This window comes from Anolis carolinensis, unplaced genomic scaffold (assembly GCF_035594765.1).
Source record: "Anolis carolinensis isolate JA03-04 unplaced genomic scaffold, rAnoCar3.1.pri scaffold_18, whole genome shotgun sequence".
Classification (NCBI taxonomy): domain Eukaryota; kingdom Metazoa; phylum Chordata; class Lepidosauria; order Squamata; family Dactyloidae; genus Anolis; species Anolis carolinensis.
Window position 1 is genome coordinate 5,343,332 of NW_026943828.1, and position 19,561 is coordinate 5,362,892.

Consider the following 19,561-nt stretch of genomic DNA (forward strand, 5'->3'; position numbering starts at 1 on the left):
CTTTTGGGTCAAGTTCGAGAACTTTAAGTTTAACCTGGATTATATCTCTGGCTAATCCGGATTATTTGCCAGTTCTTGTTTTTTGGTTTTTTTCCTGCTTGTTCTACTTAATAACACTGAAAGTTAAGTGTTTTAAGTCTTTTTAGTTTGTTGAGCTATTTTTTGGACTGTTGCTTTAACAAACTCTATTTTGCTCTCTAATTGGCGTCTGACTTTTGACAATTCTCCATTTAAAAATATCAAAATTCTTTGTGCCTTTTCTAACTCTATTTTCTCATTGCTAATGTTTTTATATAGCTTTGTTTATCCTTTTCTAGCATATGTTTCATCTCTAATTCCTTATTCTAATCTTTTTTTCTTTTTTTCTTTAAATTTCGTTGTTTTTTAATAACATTCCTCTGGCTACTGCTTTCATTGTATCCCTTACCATCACAGTGTAGCAATTGATGATGATGATGATGATGATGATGATGATGATGATGATGATAAAACCTCATTTGTACCCTGCCACCATCTCTCCTAAGGGACTCGGGGCGGCTCACAGAAGCATCCCAAGTGCCCCGCATATAAACAACAATACACAAGTATAAAATAAAGACATAAGTAAAATCAACAGTGCATATAAAATCCCACTAATAAAATTGTAAGAGTATGAAATTATAAAAATCCCTGAAATGCAGTAGAACCTGCGGAAGGCCAGCTAGCTGCCGTAACAGTCCAACTGCGGAGCAGTGCTTCATCAAGCTGAACATAGATTACTCAGGTCAATGGCCAGGGGTCTGAGCAGGTATCCCCGGCTTCACTAACTTTCATTAATTTTCCATATAAATTAATTTTCTTGGGAGAAGGAGAGCAAGAAAAAGGAAGAGGGAGGAAGAATAGAAGGAGGAGAAGAAGGAAGGAAGAAAAGAAGCAGGAGGAGGAAGAATACATGAAGGAGGAGAAGGATTAATTCTTATTTTAAAGGCTCAAATCCAATCAAAGGTTATTTCAGATCACTGTCCAACTACAATAGACATAGAAAAAAGAAGCAGCAGGAGGAGGAATAGAGGAAGGAGGAGAAGGAAGAGAAGAAAAAAAGGAGTGGGACTAGGGGGGAAGAAGAAGGGCGAAAAGGTGGCCCCAGGTGTGGCTGCGGGTCAGAAGCGGAGAGGCATCCGTCCCTCCAAGGCCTGGCTTGGGGAGGCCAAGGTGTTGAACCCACAGAGGCCTGCCAGAAGCTGGGGCCCAAAGGGGCCCCCAAAGTGACCTGGGAATGCGTGGCTGGGCAGGAGAGGGTTCAAAGGCCTCCGCCTTTCCCCATAGAAACCCCTTTTCTTTCCTTCCTTCCCTCTCTGGCCGTGTTCCGTCTTCTCTCTCCTTCTCCGCCTTCTCTTCCTTTTGAGTTGAGCTGGGATCACGGTGGTAGCGAGGGCCAGGACCCTTCTTGAGGCAACGAGGCCGCATTTGAGGGAGGGCAAGCTCATGCCTCTCCACTGGTGGGTGCGCTGAGGGAGAAGGGCCTGGCTCCCCTCCCTGTCAGCCTCGACAGCGCCTCCTTCTCTTCGCTCAGGTGAGCGAGGACGGCAAGGAGGGGGCTGGCGAGGAGGGGGAGCCGGGCACTTTTCCCTCAGCATATCCGCCGGTGGTGAAGAATGGGGACCTCTTTGCCCTTCCTCAAGTAGGGTCTTGTAACCTCAGGGAGGTGCCCACCTTCATTCAGTCACAAGGACAAGGACTGCAAACGGTGAGGGCTGCCCATCAGCAACACCCGCCTCCCTCCTTCCCTCCCTCACCCGAGTATAAGCCAAGGGGGGCTTTTTCAACATTAAAAACATGCTTATGCTTGAATATACGGTATTTGTTTGCAGTTCTATCGTTAGTATTACAAACCTTCCTTCTACATCTGTCTTAACCATTTGAGAGTTTGGGGAGATAGAATACCAGGCTATTTCTTTGGGAAGTTCCCTCTGAGGCCAGTTCTTCTCCCAGTCGTTTTTGTTTTCAGCCGTATAGAATCAAGGGATAACATTTCAGGCCATCTGGAGGCCCCTTGAAGTCTTCTTCCCAAAGGCATCCAGGGAAGACCTTTTCTCTCCATGGCCTCGAGTTTTCTTAGGATTTCCTTGAGCCTAGCTAGTTCTTCTTCTGTTGCTGAAAATCTTCCACTGGATGGAGGAAAAAGAGGAGTTGGCAGGAAGGAGACTTTGTGGCTGGAGCTGTGCCTGTCTTTGCATCTCATCATGGGCTCTACCGAGGGAACCATGTTTGGGTCTGACCCAGTGGCCCTCTAATATGGGGAAAGGGTTCAGTTCCTTCCGTGATTCCTTCCTTCTCTTATCCTGTCCTTCTGTGTTTCCTCCCTTCCATCTTTCCTTTCTTCTTTCCTTTTTCGCTTTGTTTGCCTTGAGCCAGAGGTATGCGGCTTCATGTCTAACCTTTTGCTTCTTCTTTCTTGACCAGGACGTGAGAGTTCTCTGGAGCCACCCCTGCCGTGATGGGAAACGAACCAGCTTCTAGTCGATATTAAGGCATTTGGAAACCAAAGTGCAGTAAGGAAACCAATCCTCTAGGAAAAAGGATTCCTCTCAAGGGGCTGATCTTGCTGAATTCCTACATTCACTTTGGATTCTAGAATAGAACCATAGAGTCGGAAGAGACTGCGTGAGGCACCCAGTCCAGGCCTCTGCCGTGCAGGAAAAGCGCAAAGTACCCCTGACAGATGAGCATCTAGCCTCTGTTTAAAAGATTCCAAAGGAGCCTCCACTACATTTTGAGGCAGAGAGTTCCACTGCTGAACAACTCTTACAGTCAGGAAGTTCTTAATGTTCAGGAGGAATCTACTTTCCTGTAATTTGAACCCAATGTTGTGAGTAATCAGAAACGGAAGAACAAGAGTCAAGTGTCCACATTGCAATTAAATGTACATAACACTGTTGACATGGAGGAGAAAGCATATAAATGTATTGAATGTAGAAAGAGCTTTAGTCAGCATGGAAACCTGAAGACACATATAAGGACTCACACTGGGGAGAAACCCTATAACTGCCTGTAGTGTGGACAGGGCTTCACTCATAGTTCAGGTCTACATTTACATCAAAGGACTCACACTGGGGAGAAACCCTATAACTGCCTGGAGTGTGGACAGAGCTTTGCTCGTAGTTCAGGACTACGTTCACATCAAAGGACCCACACTGGGGAGAAACCCTATAACTGCCAGGAGTGTGGACAGAGCTTTGCTCGTAGTTCAGGTCTACATTCACATCAAAGGACCCACACTGGGGAGAAACCCTATAAATGCCTGGAGTGTGTACAGAGCTTTGCTCATAGTTCAGGACTACGTAACCATCAAAGGACTCACACTGGGGAGAAACCCTATAACTGCCTGGAGTGTGGACAGAGCTTTGCTCGTAGTTCAGGACTACGTTCACATCAAAGTACTCACACTGGGGAGAAACCCTATACATGCCTGGAGTGTGGACAGACCTACACTCAGAAGGAAAACTTACAAAGACATCAAAGGACTCACACTGGGGAGAAACCCTATAACTGCCTGGAGTGTGGACAGGGCTTCACTCAGAAGGGACACTTACATATACATCAAAGGACTCACACTGGGGAAAAACCCTATAAATGCCTGGAGTGTGGACAGAGCTTCACTCAGAAGGGACACTTACAAAGACATCAAAGGACTCACACTGGGGAGAAACCCTATAACTGCCTGGAGTGTGGAAAAGGCTTTGCTCATAATTCAACCCTCCATGCACATCAAAGGACTCACACTGGGGAGAAACCCTATATATGCCTGGAGTGTGGACAGAGCTTCACTCAGAATGGACACTTACAAATACATCAAAGGACTCACAGTGGGGAGAAACCCTTTAAATGCCTGGAGTGTGGACAGAGCTTCACTCAGAAGGGAAATTTACATACACATCAAAGGACTCACACTGGGGAGAAACCCTATAATTGCCTTGAGTGTGGACAGAGCTTCACTCATAGTTCAGTTCTACGTCAACATCAAAATACTCACACTGGGGAGAAACCCTATACATGCCGGGAGTGTGGACAGAGCTTTGCTCAGAGTTCAGGTCTACATTCACATCAAAAGACTCACACTGGGGAGAAACCCTATAACTGCAAGGAGTGTGGACAGAGCTTTGCTCGTAGTTCAGGACTACATTCACATCAAAGAACTCACACTGGGGAGAAACCCTATAAATGCCTGGAGTGTGGACATACCTTCAGTCATAGTGGATATTTACGTAAACATCAAAGGATTCACACTGAGGAGAAACACTATACATGCCGGGAGTGTGGAAAGAGCTTCATGCATAGTTCAGGTCTACGTTTACATCAAAGAACTCACACAGGGGGAAAACCATAGAAATGCATGGAGTGAGGACAGAGTTTTTCACAGAATAACATTATACATAGACATCATAGAATTCACCCTGGAGAGAATGGTGTTAATTGACACCAGAGTGTCATTCTAACACGTAGAAAAGCAACTCTTGCAAATTTTGGAAATGCAGGCTCAAAGTTGGGACATTTCATCACATGTGGTGTATTGTAGAAAGATTGAACTAAAATACAGTGTTCCCTCACTTATCCCGGGGTTTGGGTTCCAGAACCACCCGCAATAAGTGAAAATCCGCAAAGTAGGGATGCTATATATTTCTACATTATTTTAGTAGTTATACACTATTTTAAGTCTTTATCAAGAAATCATGTGTTGATCAATCGCCTCCTTCTCCTCTTGTTGCCGCTTGGGCTCCTTTTCTCTCCCTTCGGCATCTCCTTCCTCCCTTCCTTAGGCTGTACATTGTAATTTTTTATTATTTATAGTAATCTTTTAGAGTTTATTGAAAAACCGCAAAACTGTGAATCCTCAAAGAGCGAAGTAGTGAGGGAAATCTGTACGTTCCATTCTGGAAGTAATTATATTATCTAAAGGGAGTAGAATAATGAGAGATAAAAATTAACAGATAGAATGAGGCCTTTAGGCATGTATCCCTGTCTGTTAGTTCAGTTGTGTATGAAGGTAACTGTTTCGCAGGTCTGTTTGTTTCTGATTTAGTTTTGTATCTCATGTAGTAGTTAGTTTCATGTGTAGTTGAAGCATTATAAATTATTTCTGCCTTTTTGTATTGTTGCTTTTAATCTCTCTCTTTTTATTTTTTTGCCACAAAGAGGAGGGGGATTTATAAGGGACAAAACTGCTGAAACTGTCAACTTGTTTTGTTCTGAACCCAAAGGTTTCCTGTTCTTTGGATGCCGAGTGTTCAGGGAAGAGTGAGGTCTGTGAGATCAGTGAGTAGAAAACATGACACAATTTAGATAATGGTTTGTGACACAACAACAACCCTTGTAGTAGTCCATGGGATATTCTGTATGCCTTCTTTAATGTCAAGTAAGATATTGTGCTCAGATACAAAGATTTATAAAGGAAACACCACAATGGAAATAAAACAGTGGGAAGCGCGGGAAGCAGATTATGTGTGCTCACCACACCTCACACAGATAGGACCACGTGTGCTATAAACATGGAAGATGTGATACATTCACACAAGATACAGGAATGGGATGTCTTGGTGTTACTACTGTTCAGTTAATGTTATGGTCTGATGGAAATATAATAGAACCCGATTGTGAAGACTTGATGTGATGACAGGGATGGAACCTTTTTGGATCCCACCGCTGCCACCAAAATGCGAAGGGTTCACCTTCTACCTCTATGTATTTCACTTTTCTATGTTGTCGCTGCCACCACCTTTGAAAGATGCTTTGCTCAAATAATAAGCAACATTTGAAGAAACAGTAACTTGTTTATTTATAGTACAAAGCTTGATGGTTGCAAGAATGTTATAACTTAAGTTGAACGATGTTACTTCTGTACAGTAAGTGTTGCAAGACTTTTCAATCGTTTCACTGAGCTTAGTATGGTATTAGCTTTATAAGACTTGTTTCTTTCAGTTAGGAATACTGTCCGTCTTGAACTTAATTGATCTGTACCCGATCAAACTTGGACTGGGGAGTTTAACTGGTTAACCCTAGTCCTTCTATGACTTAGGGATGTAACCTCAGCTCTTTAGTTATTCCTACTAAAGGCTCAGCAACTTTAATTTTAGCCCTTCTCCGCTAAAACTCTCTAGCTGCTCAACTTCCTCCCACAATCTCTTTATTTCGATCACACTCCTTTCCCACTGAATAGAACCAACTGCTCTGCTCAACCGACAAACTCCAACTGCCGAATTCCAACTGCTAAATTTTGAATTCTAAGGCTTCCACCAGCAAGGTGAAGCCACGCCCCTTTTCCTGGCCATGCCTTAGAGGCTCCCAGCTTCTGTATAAGAATAGCTGAAATATATAACCTTAAACAGTCAACCTAAACATAGCAATCATGAATAAAACACAATGATCATGACATCTTTACACCGATAAACAAACATTCGGTTGAAATGTAAATGTAACATAACCTTTGTTCAAGATGATGAAACTGGGAATTTGGTGTACGTGGTGGAGAATGGAGACAGTGAAATAGACTTGAAGTTTAAAAAGTTATCCATAAATATAAGATAAGGAATTAATTGGGAAAAATTAAATATACTAGTAAAAACGAATCAGCAGGTGAAGAAACATTTGGAGAGTTATGAGGAAAGAAGTAAGAAAGGTTTTGTTAGGATCCAAGAGGTTGATGGAGAACGTCAGAGCGTGGCCGCAGAAGGAAGCAGCCCGACAGAACGTCACTGGTGTGATGAAATCAACGGATATTCACCCAAAGCGGCAGCAGCATGTTTACATCTATTGATGCACCCAGTAGTAAGGTGAGGGCTACAAGGAGGGACTGATCGATTTTCTGTATTTGAAAACAAATTGCAATACTTAGAAACGCAATTGTGAACTGTGATGTATGTTGACTATTGAGAGGGTTGATGGGCCAAAGTGCCTGCATTTCTATTCTATTTCTATTCTATTTCTGATTGCTTTTAATTATGCATTATTAAGCTGTCTGCTTCAACTTATTCTATTAAAGATGCAACCTGCCTTCTTCCAGAGGAGAGGCAAGTGTCCGTATGTCGCCACTATGTTTCTGGAACATCTTGTGGTCGGTCGATGTGGTTAATGTGGTTAAGCTACTTACTGGAACATAAGTGAACAACATGTTTATTCTACAAATGTTGTTTATGATAAAGCAAGCACGCTTGCAACACTCTGTACTGCTCCAAAGAAATGAGGAACATGAGGATATATTGAGCTTCATTTCAAATGTTCTTCACGGCGGTCACCTTTGATTTGTCCATCCGTCTAAACTGCAGTAGAATAAAGGTACTTGTTTTAAACTCTGTTGGGCTCAGATTGGATCCATAGCGCTTTGACAAAGTTCCCGGTATTTAAATCTGTGTGAGCGGTTCGCTTTTCCACTACATATAACTATATTAAACTGATTATATACATAGAATTGACACTGAATCAGACATGTGATACAATAAAGTAGTATTGATGTATCCAGGGCGTGTGTGTAAGAAACGGGAGTGTGTTTGTGTGGGTGCTTGTGAAGAAAGAAGAAACGGGCCTCAAAAGAAAACGGAGTTCACGCAAAGCGTGACATGGGACGGACTTGGGCGGTGAAGAGTGAGGCTTGTCAGCTCCAACGGGATGGGAGGAAGGGGCTGCGCAGAAAGGCCGGGGGAGATGGCCTGAGGAGACGGAGCGGCCGCTGGAAGGCCAGAGCTAGCCTCTTGCCCCCCGGGGCTGGTGTGACCCACTTGGATCGGGGGGGGGGGGAGCTGCACTCAAGGGAGTGTGAGATCCTGCCCCCTCTCCTCCTTCGGAGCCTGCTTCTTCCCCCAAAATGCCTGCGAGTTGGTCCTCTCTCTCTCCTTCCTCCAGGCTGGTGCAGGCAGAAGCTACAGAGAGTAAGGGATTTAGAGCCAAATGTAAGGCTTGTCAGCTCCAACTGTGTTGGTGTGGGTTAGTCTTCTTTGAAAGAGAGCCCAGGCACACAAGGGCTGAAGATACCATACGGCTTTAATGTTCAGAATACAAGAGTCTGCTCCACTGCCCGTGTATATAGGCCTAGCTACAGTATCATCGGGAGCCTCCGGTGGCTCAGTGTGTTAAAGCGCTGAGCTGCTGAACTTGCAGACCAAAAGGTCCCAGGTTCAAATCCGGGGAGCGGAGTGAGCGCCCGCTGTTAGCTCCAGCTTCTGCCAACCTAGCAGTTCGAAAACATGCAAATGTGAGTAGATCAATAGCTACCGCTCCGGTGGGAAAGTAGTGGTGTTCCATGCAGTCATGCCAGCCATATGACCTTGGAGGTATCTACAGACAATGCCGGCTCTTCAGCTTAGAAATGGAGATGAGCACCAACCCCCAGAGTCGGACACGACTGGACTTAACGTCAGGGGAAACCTTGACCTTTACCGTATCATCAATCACTCTAGAGTCCCTTTCCCCCCACCTCAGGGCAATTGGGTTTTATGGCTGGTTCGTGTGTCCTATCCTCCCTTTTGGCCCATGGCCTTGTGCTCTCCGTCAGTGCTCTGTGTCCGGAGATGGCATGAGATGGGGATCATGGCATCAGATTCTGATGAGTTGACTTGGGTTCATTTGAGTCAAGTTGGGTTCACTTGACTTGAGTTGGGTTCCGTTGACTTGTCCAAGATTTGAGTTGTATTCATTTGGGTTCCATTGAGTTGAGCACTCCTTAATAATTAATTAAATAATAATTAAAATACCATTATAAGCCAGCCAAGCTTTGGAAGGCGCGCACGTTACATGTAATATTTCTAATAATATTGCAGTATAGTACAACATAAGAATAGATAATGCTGATATTGTGCTATGCTAATAACATATTGTACTGTACGTACATATCATTTGTAAGCCGCCTGACTTGCTCTGTTTAAAGGCCTCCACCATTGATGGGTCTCCACCATCACTGGACCTACACCATGTCTGAGTCTCCACCAATTCCCACTGGAGCATCGAAGCACATCAACATACATGGGAGTCACTCTAGACCAGGGGTCCTCAAACTTTTAAAGCAGAGGGCCGGTCCACAATCCTTCAGACTGGAGGAAAAAAAAACGAACAAATTCCTATGCACACTGCACGTCTTATTTGTAGTGCAAAACAACGTATCTAAACATGAAAACAATTGTAACCAACATAAACCTATCAGGATTTCAATGGGAAGTGTGGGCCTGCTTCTGGCCAATGAGATAGTCAAGTTAATTAGGATTGTTGTTGTGTGCCTTCAAGTCATTTCAGACTTTGGGCAAGCCTAAGTCTAAAATTATGTATTTATTCATTTACTACATTTATTTATTACATTTATATCCTGCCCTTCTCACCCCGAAGGGGACTCAGAGCAGCTGTATGTACATACATTATATTATTAGCATAGAACAATATTAGCATTATATATTACTATATTGAACTATACCACTATACTGTAATATTATATGTAATATATATCATATAATTAATATTATTATATGGTGTAAAGAAGTGTGATGACAGGGATGGAATCTTTTTGGATCCCACCGCTGCCACCAAATGTAAAGAAGTGTGATGACAGGGATGGAATCTTTTTGGATCCCACCTCTGTCAACAAATTGCGAAGGATTCACCTTCTACCTCTATGTATTCCACTTTTCAATGTTGTCGCTGCCACCACCTTTGAAAGATGCTTTGCTCAAATAATAAGCAACATTTGAAGAAACAGTGACTTGTTTATTTATAGCACAAAGCTTGATAGTTGCAAGAATGTTATATTTTGAGGTGAACGATGTTACTTCTGTACAGTAAGTGTTGCAAGATTTCTCAATAGTTTCACTGAGCTTAGTATGGTATCAGCTTTATATGACTTGTTTCTTTCAGTTAGGAATACTGTCCTTCTTGAACTTAGTTGATCTGTACTCGGTCAAACTTGAACTGGGGAGTTTAACTGGTTAACCCTAGTCCTCCTTGACTTAGGGATGTAGCCTCAGCTCTTTAGTTATCCCTACTAAAGGCTCAGCAACTTTAATTTTAGCCCTTCTCCACTAAAACTCTCTAGCTGCTCAACTTCCTCCCACAATCTCTTCTCTCGATCTCACTCCTTTCTCACTGAATAGAACCAACTGCTCTGCTCAACCGACAAACTCCAACTGCCCAATTCCAACTGCTAAATTTTGAATTCTAAGGCTTCCACCAGCAAGGTGAAGCCACGCCCCTTTTCCTGGCCATGCCTTAGAGGCTCCCAGCTTCTGTATAAGAATAGCTGAAATATATAACCTTAAACAGTCAACCTAAACATAGCAATCATGAATAAAACACAATGATCATGACATCTTTACAATGGTATTATTAATATTATATTGTATAACATTATAATATTATTATCAATATTATATGTATATACAATATATTATATTATTTAAAATGATATAAAAATATTACATTATAAAACTGAATATATATTATAAATGATAAATTATCATTTATATCATAAATGATCTTGGAGGGCTGCATCCGGCCCCTGGGCCTTAGTTTGGGGACCCCTGCTCTAGACCGTGCCCTGACTTACAAGAAGCACTGCTTGAATATCAAGCAAAAAGTGGTGCTGGAAAGAATATCATATGAAAGCTGACTGACACAACCTGGGGATCACAACGAGACACAGTGAAGACATCGGCCCTTGCACTCTGCTACTCTGCTCCTGAATACGCGTGCCCAGTGTGGAACACATCTCACCGTACTAAAACAGGGGATGTGGCCCTTGGTGAGACATGCCGCATTATCACAGGATATCTACCCCGACACCACTGGAGAAGTTATACTGTTTAGCCGGTACAGCACCACTTGACATCTGTCGGGAAGTAGCAGCCAGCAATGAAAGGACCGAGGCAGTGACATCTCTGGCCCATCCTCTGTTTGGATATCAGTCAGTACGCCAACACTTTAAATCAAGAAAGAGCTTTCTAAAATCTACAGAGATTCTCACAGGAACACCTCAGCAAGCGAGAATCCAAAAGTGGCAGGGCAGAACCCATAACCTCAGTCCATGGCTGATACCAGATGAGGGACTCCCTCCTGGGCAACTTGGAAGACGCTGAACAGATTGCGTTCTGGCACCACGAGATCCAGAGCTGATCTTAAGAAATGGGGCTAGGAAGTGGAGTCCGCGACATGGGAGTGTGGAGAAGAGCCAACCACAGACCCCTTACTACAATGCAGCCACAAGCACGTTGGGGGGTGCAAGGCTCACTTCCAAAAAAGGCACAAGAGTGGCTTCTCAAACAGGCAGGGGGGAAATCTCTCTTTCAAGATCCCAACCACTGCCACCATTAAATGTGGGACACCCTGCCCACAGCTCTTTCCATTTAGGCCAAGGGAATCTTCCTCTTAATATCCCACGCCTTTTCAAGATGGGATCTCTCAAATACCACTATGGCAGGGGGCCATCCTTCTTTCAGGATCCCAGCCACTGCCAGCTAGAAACCCTTGAGTCTGTGCTGTGCGTGTATGAGAGGATGTGACACGGAGGGGAAGGATGAGAGACAAATCTTCCGCTGACTCTAAGTAGAGCAATTCACCACTCAGGAACACTGTCTTTATTACAAACAAAGAATTATTTATTTATGGTTTCTTTAGTCCAAAAAGCGTAACTGGTTGCAAAGGTTTACTTCTTCTGTTTCATTTGTACATAATATAGACAATATCTTTCATTCTGTAACATCAACCACTTGACTGGAACTTTGTCTCAACAGTATTCCTTTTCCTCAGCTCTATCTCACTGGAAACTTAAACCTAACTGACTTCAGACATCTTCTTTCAAGCTCACCGGCTAGAGAACTTCACTAACTCACTCTTTTTGAAACATTCCCTCCTTTTTCATCCAGCTAGCTCCGCCCCTTTCGTGCTAGCTTCGAAATAGTTGCATTTCTACGTTACCATGGTGACACATAGCCAATCAGCAGTAGCCAACTCCTGCCCACCTTGACCACTGAATCAACATTACATAACATAGACAAAAATCCCCAATAAAATAGGGCTTTCCGTTACAGGGGACCTTCTCACAGCGACACCAGAGGCACTCCAAGCGGCCACCTTCTAGTCAAAGGAAATCTAGTATCATGCCAAGTTTTAACTTTGTGTTATTTTATTTTCCGTGTCAGGAGCAGCTTGAGTCGCTTCTGGGGAGAGTGCAGATGAGCTCCCTCTATCAGCCCCAGCTCCATGCGGGGAAATGAGAGAAGCCTCCCACAAGGATGGTGAAACATCAAAACATCCGGGCATCCCCTGGGCAATGTCCTTGCAGACGGCCAAGTCTCTCACTCCAGAAGCAACTCGGTTTGCTCCTGACACGAAAAAACAAAAACTTTGTGTTATTAAAATACATTATAACTGTACTCTCAATTAGTTTCTGACATGATAGATCAAATAAAATCACTGGGCTTCCACCGTTACTGAGGCTCCACCAACTCAGATGCTCCACCATCCTGTGCTTTCCAAATTTTATCTTCTATTTTTAAAAGTTATTAACTTAAAATCTGCATGAACCAAATCTTCTAACCTTCCCATTTGTGTGAACATGTTTGTACGATTTCCCAGCAAAGCAACCAGACTTGGTCTCTGAAGGGCCTCCTTGATCTAACAGACCTCACTCTTCCCTGAACACTCGGCATCCAAAGAACACGAACCCTTTGGGCTCCGAACAAAACAAGCTGACTGGAAAGGCGCGCGTGTGTGACAGGGAGGAATCCCTTCTGATCCCACCGCTGCCACCAATTTGGAAAGGCGCGCGTGTGTGACAGGGAGGAATCCCTTTTGAATCCCACCACTGCCACCAATTGAAGGGACGCGCGAGTGTGACAGTGAGGGATGGAGGATGTGTGAATGTATGACAGGGAGGAATCCTTTTATTCTCACCCTTGCCCCCAGTTATGAACAACCTTTCAAGTATGGAGGGAAGATATGTTGGGAGTATATATATATCAGGAGGGTTTAGTGGATAAGGAAGGATAACAGAACTGATGGATTTAAATGAGTAGATATGGCAACTTATATAGAAAAGTACGGTAACTTATATAGATAGGTATGGTAACTGCCACCAACGTGAGGTAATGGTTTTCCTTCAGGCTTACAGAGAGGCAAGGAGACTGATCTTTATGAACAACAAAATTCAAGTTTATTTGTACATAAGCGTGTGGTTTCAATCAGTAAATGTTCCGGATCTTAAGTTACAATGTAGTCTTGCTTGAATGGATAGATCTTAAATAACTTCTCTTGAACCAGTAAATAAAACACCCGGTCAACTTATATCACCAGCCTTTCCCCTGAGTGAACAATAAGCTGACGTCCTTAGCTGATTCCCACAGCTCCTAATCTTCTCAAAACCTAACAGCAACACCCCTTTTTAAAAAGGTCTATGCTCTAACTGCCAACTAAGCCACGCCCCCTTCTTCTCCAAAGAGAGGCTGCGTTACCATGGCAACCTGCCAAACACTGTTTCCATGTTAGGCCTTTTCCTTGCTAATATATAACTCCTTCTTTTTTCTTTAACAAACAAATAAAATCATATCAATAATCTCTGTTTAACTCCTAACATCCTTACACTGACGACCAAACTTGGCACAAAGACCCTGGAGTTGTAGTTCACCCTGCATCCAGAGAGCATTCGAAAGCCCACCAATGACGGATGTGGACCAAACTTAGCACACTGAACCCTGATGACCAAGAGAACACACTGGAGGGGTTTGCGGGATAGACAAGGCAGTGAAAAAGAATGGATGGTGATCAAAGCAGTGAATACATGTTGTATAAAGCATAATAGGAACAATAATGTCTAAAGCAAGACAATTGAATCCAAACCCATGTCATCAACACAGAGAAAGGAAATAATATTCAAAGGTGCTCTAGATTAAACATTAAACCCCATTTTGGGCTAAATAAAAAGAAATAAATAAAAAAGAGATTAAAAGCAACAATAAAAAAGGCAGATATTATATATAATGCTTCAACTATACATGAAACTAAGTACTACATGAGATACAAAACTAAATCAGAAACAAACACACTAACGAAAAAGTTACCTACATAGACACACAGCTGAACTAACAAACAGACAGGGATACATGCCTAAAAGCCTCATTCTATCTGTTAATTTTTATCTTTCATTATTCTTCTCCCTTTAGATAATATAACAACACTTCTATTTCCGATAACACTCTTCCAATGAATAAATATTACAACTGACATCTGCCCATGTTGTTGTCAGCTTGTTTGTTTTGGCTAATTTGCAGGTCTTCATAAGCCATTCTTTTTTGCTTTGGAATAAAACATTCCTTCCATCCCTGTGTATAGTCAATTCTTTAGTATCTCGCAGTAACAGCCCATGTTTTTATTCTAATTCATCATCCAACATTCTAAACATATAAAACTCTAGTTTCCTATCATCTTAATTACTTCCAGAATGGAAGGCATTTTAGTTCGATCTTTCTACAATATATCACATGTGATGAATGTCTCAACTTTGAGCTTGCATTTCCAAAATTTGCAAGTGTTGCTTTTGTACACGTTGGAATGACACTCTGGTGTCAATTAACACCATTCTCTCCAGGGTGAATTCTATGATGTCTATGTATAATGTTATTCCCTGAAAAGCTCTGTCCACACACCATGCATTTCTACGGTTTTTCCCCAGTGTGAGTCCTTTGATGTTTACGTAGGCCTGAACTCTGAGTGAAGCTCTGTCCACACTCCAGGCATTTATAGGATTTCTCCCCAGTGAGTTCTTTGATGTGAACGTAGGCCTGAACTACGAGCGAAGCTCTGTCCACACTCCAGACATTTATAGGGTTTCTCCCCACTGTGGGTCCTTTGATGTGAACTTAGGTTTCCACTTTGAGCGAAGCTCTTTCCACACTCCAGGCATTTATAGGGTTTCTCCCCAGTGTGAGTCCTTTGATGTGAACGTAAGTCTGAATTGTGAGTGAAGCTCTGTCCACACTCCCAGCATGTATAGGGTTTCTCCCCAGTGTGAGTCCTTTGATGTGAACGTAGGCCTGAACTATGAGTGAAGCTCTGTCCACACTCCAGGCATGTATAGGGTCTCTCCCCAGTGTGAGTCCTTTGATGTGTATGTAAGTTTCCCTTGTGAGTAAAGCTGTGTCCACACTCCAGGCAGTTATAGGGTTTCTCCCCAGTGTGAGTCCATTGATGTGAACGCAAAACTGAACTATGAGTGAAGCTCTGTCCACACTCCAGGCAGTTATAGGGTTTCTCCCCAGTGTGAGTCCTTTGATGTGAACGTAGGCCTGAACTATGAGTGAAGCTCTGTCCACACTCCAGGCACTTATAGGGTCTCTCCCCAGTATGAGTCCTTTGATGTCTACGTAGGCCTGAATTCTGAGTGAAGCTCTGTCCACACTCCAGGCAGTTGTAGGGTTTCTCCCGAGTGTGAGTCCATTGATGTGAACGTAGGCCTGAATTCTGAGTGAAGCTCTGACCACACTCCAGGCATTTATAGGGTTTCTCCCCAGTGTGAGTCCTTTGATGTGAACGTAGATGTGAAATATGTGTGAAGCTATGTCCACACTCCAGGCATGTATAGGGTTTCTCCCCAGTGTGAGTCCTTTGATGTGTACGTAGGCCTGAATTCTGAGTGAAGCTCTGTCCACACTCCAGGCATTTATAGGGTTTTTCCCCAGTGTGAATCCTTTGATGTGAACGCAAAACTGAACTATAAGTGAAGCTGTGTCCACACTCAAGGCATGTATAGGGTTTCTCCCCAGTGTGAGTCCTTTGATGTGAATGCAAAACTGAACTATGAGTGAAGCTCTGTCCACACTCCAGGCAGTTGTAGGGTTTCTCCCCAGTGTGAGTCCTTTGATGTGAACGTAGGCCTGAACTATGAGTGAAACTCTGTCCACACTCCAGACATTTAAAGGGTTTCTCCCCAGTGTGAGTCCTTTGATGTGAACGTAGGCCTGAACTATGAGTGAAACTCTGTCCACACTCCAGACATTTAAAGGGTTTCTCCCCAGTGTGAGTCCTTTCATGCAGTAGCAGATGGCTCCTCCAAATGAAGCTCTTTCCACACTCAAGACATGTAAAGAGTTTCTCCTCCATGTTGACAGTTATGATTGACTGCGATACAGACATGTGAGTGTTACCTTTTTCTTTTTAATCAAAATTGAGTTCCACAAGATTGGCACCTAGAGAGGATTTCTTCTTCCCGCAGGATTTCTTTCATTATTGCCCTTTGGTTTCCAAATTCCTCAATCTCCACTAGATATTGATATTTTCTTTTCATGCCTGTGGTGACTTCATAGGGTCTTCATTTCCCTGATCAAGAAAGAAGAAGCAAAAGGTTAAACATGAACCTGCAAACTTCCTTTATTTCTAAGATGATCCTCTTTTCCATTCAGGGCTCATGTTGAAAATGGAAGAAATGGAGATATAAAGGGTCTCAAGGACACACGGAAACTAACAAAGGTGATCACAGATTGATGGACAATAAGGGATGGATTCAGAAGGAGAGAAGAAAACAAGAGAGGGAATATGAAAATGAGTGATTGATGGAAGGAAAGAGGGATGGATGGAAGAAAAAGGGACCTTCGTACAATACTAAAGAGCCACATTGATTTTTTTGGCTTGACCTAAACACGGCTAAAGAAACAAAAGGCAGACAGTCAGACAGACCATAGACGGGGCGTCATTCACTCTGAATAATTCGTTTCCATGAATTACCAGCATGTTAAATATTAAGAGGCACAATGATCCCTTTATTGATGATTTCATAAATGTCTAGATTCCCTTTCAGGCCACAAGGGATCCCAGGTCCGTCTCCTGTGCATCCCAAATTAGACCCCTGCTGCCACCACATTTCCTACATCTCTCAAAGGAACCCCAAATTCCCAAAGACGTTGCCTTCCTGCCTGGCAAATTCAACACCCCATTTAGGCATGCTGAGATGTCCACAGAACTGGTCTCGCCTGGACTACGTCCCCGTTGGGCTGTTCACTCCCTTGGTTGAGCCGCAGGACGGCATGCAAATTCACAGGCACAGCTCAGTCGGGAAACCCTCCTTCCTGCCCAGCCCTTTCCACCCCTGTCCATTTCCGCCTCTATTTCCTGCCCTCTGTTGTGGGGAAAGGCTTTTCAGCAGGTGAAGGCGATTGAGAGAAACACGGGTTATGTACGGGTTGTAGGAACGTGTCCGCAGTAATCTTAAGCCATTAAATCCCAACCTGGGGAAGAGCGGCACCTACTCTGTCCAGTCCTGTCCTAGAAGATGCCTCACAAATATCTTACTGAGCATGAGCAATTTACTAAGTTTATCATCTCTAATTGGTCCTGCCTTGGCACGTTATAAAACCATATTGCACCATACTGAATTAGGTCACAATCCTAATCCCCACTGCCTGCCTTGCACTTTAGTTAGCTCAGACCCCTACACTTATGCTGCTCATGCCCCCTCTGCACTTTACAACTGCATTTGCACTTTGTATTGTTGGAGGGGGGTGGGGGGGCTGGAGGGTTATGGGGACTGCCGGGTGGGGGGAGGGAATGGGTGTGAAAGGATGCCAATCTATAACAGAAAATTAGTAAACCAAATAATAATAATAATAATAATAATAATAATAATAATAATAATAATAATAATACAAAAGGCCACCCTACAGGGATCTGCACGCATAATAATAATAATAATAACAACTTTATTTTTATACCCCACCTCCATCTCCCCAAAGGGGACTCAGGGCAGCTTACATGGGGCCAAGCCCGAACAAAAACAATAGCAATATAAAACACAACAAAAGACAAGAGACATGCACAATTATAAAAATTTAAACATTAGCCAATAAAAACAAATGACAAGAACTAATAAAAACATGGGTTAAAACGGAGAGGTTGTAAAAGTAGACTGGGTAAGGTGCATCCTATAAATATTGTAAACACGAGGTGACTGATAAAGTGCTGCAAATTCTTGGAAGTAATCACATACAAAGCCTTGAACGGTTTGGCCTTTTTGGCTGCGATAGACATGGGGGCTTGGGTCCCACTTGTCTGGGGAGCCGGCCACCGTCAGGTGGCACCCACCCGCATAGGGCCAAGCTGCCATTAGAAACAACCTTCTCCAGGGTCGCAAACACTCTGTTGCGCTTCTCCCTGGGATGGTGGCGACCGCTCTCCCTCTCCCCCAGGAAGCTACTCAGGGTATTATCGTGAGTAGCATCTAAGAATGAGTCCTGCGAGGACGGAAGGAGAGAGCAATCAGGGGAAACAGACTGGCTTAACAAAAGCAGTGTCTGTGGGCGGGAATCGGGGGTAGATTGAGGGGGGTTGGGGTTGAACTAGGGAATACTAAACCAATTCTTGGGGGGGGGGGGATGGAGACCTGACTCAATAGTTTTGGGCGCTTCTGGATCTAGTTGTAACATAAGAAGGCAGTTCAAAGCCTGCCATCAAAGGACAAGTGGTCGGATGCAGAACCACCTTCCTGATATTGATGTCCCAAGAGTTCAGTAAAGACTTATAAGCCCAAAGCTCTTCAATTAATGAATTGTCCTCAAAGGTGACAACGAGGCATGTAGAGCAGTCCCAAGCTTGGAAGTCCCTGCGTAGCCAGAAGATGGTCTTGATTCTGACTACATTTGGACTCATAGTATCTGAGTCAGGGACTTCTGGACAGCTCTTCTAGATGTCCATCTACCCCTATTCTGACACGAGAAATAAATACCCAAATAAATAAATACGAAGGGAGGAGGAAGGAAGGGAAGGAAGAATGGAGGAAGGAAGGGAGGGAAGGAAAGAACAAGGAAGTGATTGGGAATTGGAAAATATAGATATTGACACCTATATATTGTGTATACATAATAATAATAATTTTATTCTTCTATCCCATCATCATCTCTCTCCGCGAAGGGACTCGGGGTGGCTTTCAGCATAAAACAAGGATTCCAAGGTAAAACACAATTAAAAAACGTATAGGAAATAAACAATATAATCAAAACAATTGAAACGAGAAAGAGTAAAAACACCATAAAACTATATAATCAACCGACCAGTAAGCGGAAAAAGTGGGCATGTTCAGATTCGAGAAGGGCAGGGCAAGGGGTTGTGCAAAATGGAGACTATATTTATTTATTTACTACATGTATAGACTGCTTTTCTCCCCCTAAGGCAGGCATGAACCAAGTAAGGCCCGGGGGGAGGGGGTGTGTGGATGTGGCCCCCTGGGCGCTTCCCTGTGGCCCTCCTCCTCACGTTCCCTGTCCTCTTGGCATAAGGACAGGGTAGCTGGCCACATCCTTAGGCCAAGAATATGGGGAGGAAGGCACGTGGCAGCAGAGAGAGAACCTCCTGGAGTGCTCCCAGCCATTGTGCGTCTCACCCTCCTCCCCATCCGTATGCCGGGATGGAGGCTCAAGGGAGGCAGGCGGAAGGAAGGCGGCTGAGAGCCCTCTGAGCACCCTCGGCTGCGGCCTGCCTCGCCCTCCTCCCGGCATGATGCCCAGAGGACACCCGAGGGGGGTCCGGAGAGGAGGAGGGAGGGACCGGGCTGTGGCGCAGATGGTTAAGACCC

At 43.8% G+C, this 19,561-nt stretch overlaps 5 protein-coding genes and 1 pseudogene across 6 annotated transcripts in view; 2 read left to right on the forward strand and 4 right to left on the reverse strand.

The window, feature by feature from the left end:
• The window catches only part of LOC134294681 (loricrin-like), a 676,447-nt gene that overhangs the window by 110,298 nt on the left and 546,588 nt on the right, over positions 1–19,561 (forward strand). The gene's annotated exons all lie outside the window — the stretch shown is intronic.
• Positions 1–19,561, reverse strand: part of LOC134294692 (zinc finger protein 782-like) — a 121,174-nt gene that overhangs the window by 82,528 nt on the left and 19,085 nt on the right. The gene's annotated exons all lie outside the window — the stretch shown is intronic.
• The window catches only part of LOC134294645 (zinc finger protein 658B-like), an 81,979-nt gene that overhangs the window by 43,543 nt on the left and 18,875 nt on the right, over positions 1–19,561 (reverse strand). The gene's annotated exons all lie outside the window — the stretch shown is intronic.
• The window catches only part of LOC134294684 (oocyte zinc finger protein XlCOF6-like), a 196,020-nt gene that overhangs the window by 22,273 nt on the left and 154,186 nt on the right, over positions 1–19,561 (reverse strand). The window lies entirely within an intron of this gene.
• LOC134294661 (zinc finger protein 420-like) lies at positions 1,417–7,325 on the forward strand (annotated as a pseudogene).
• Positions 13,137–18,277, reverse strand: LOC134294663 (zinc finger protein 135-like). Its single transcript, XM_062966255.1, has one exon. It carries the CDS (start codon positions 16,132–16,134, stop codon positions 14,740–14,742), a length of 1,395 nt encoding a protein of 464 aa, XP_062822325.1. The 5' UTR covers positions 16,135–18,277; the 3' UTR covers positions 13,137–14,739.

Coding starts and splice junctions, on each gene's coding strand:
- LOC134294663 (XM_062966255.1), bottom strand. CDS start 16,134: ATGTCTGTATCGCAGTCAATCATAACTGTCAACATGGAGGAGAAACTC.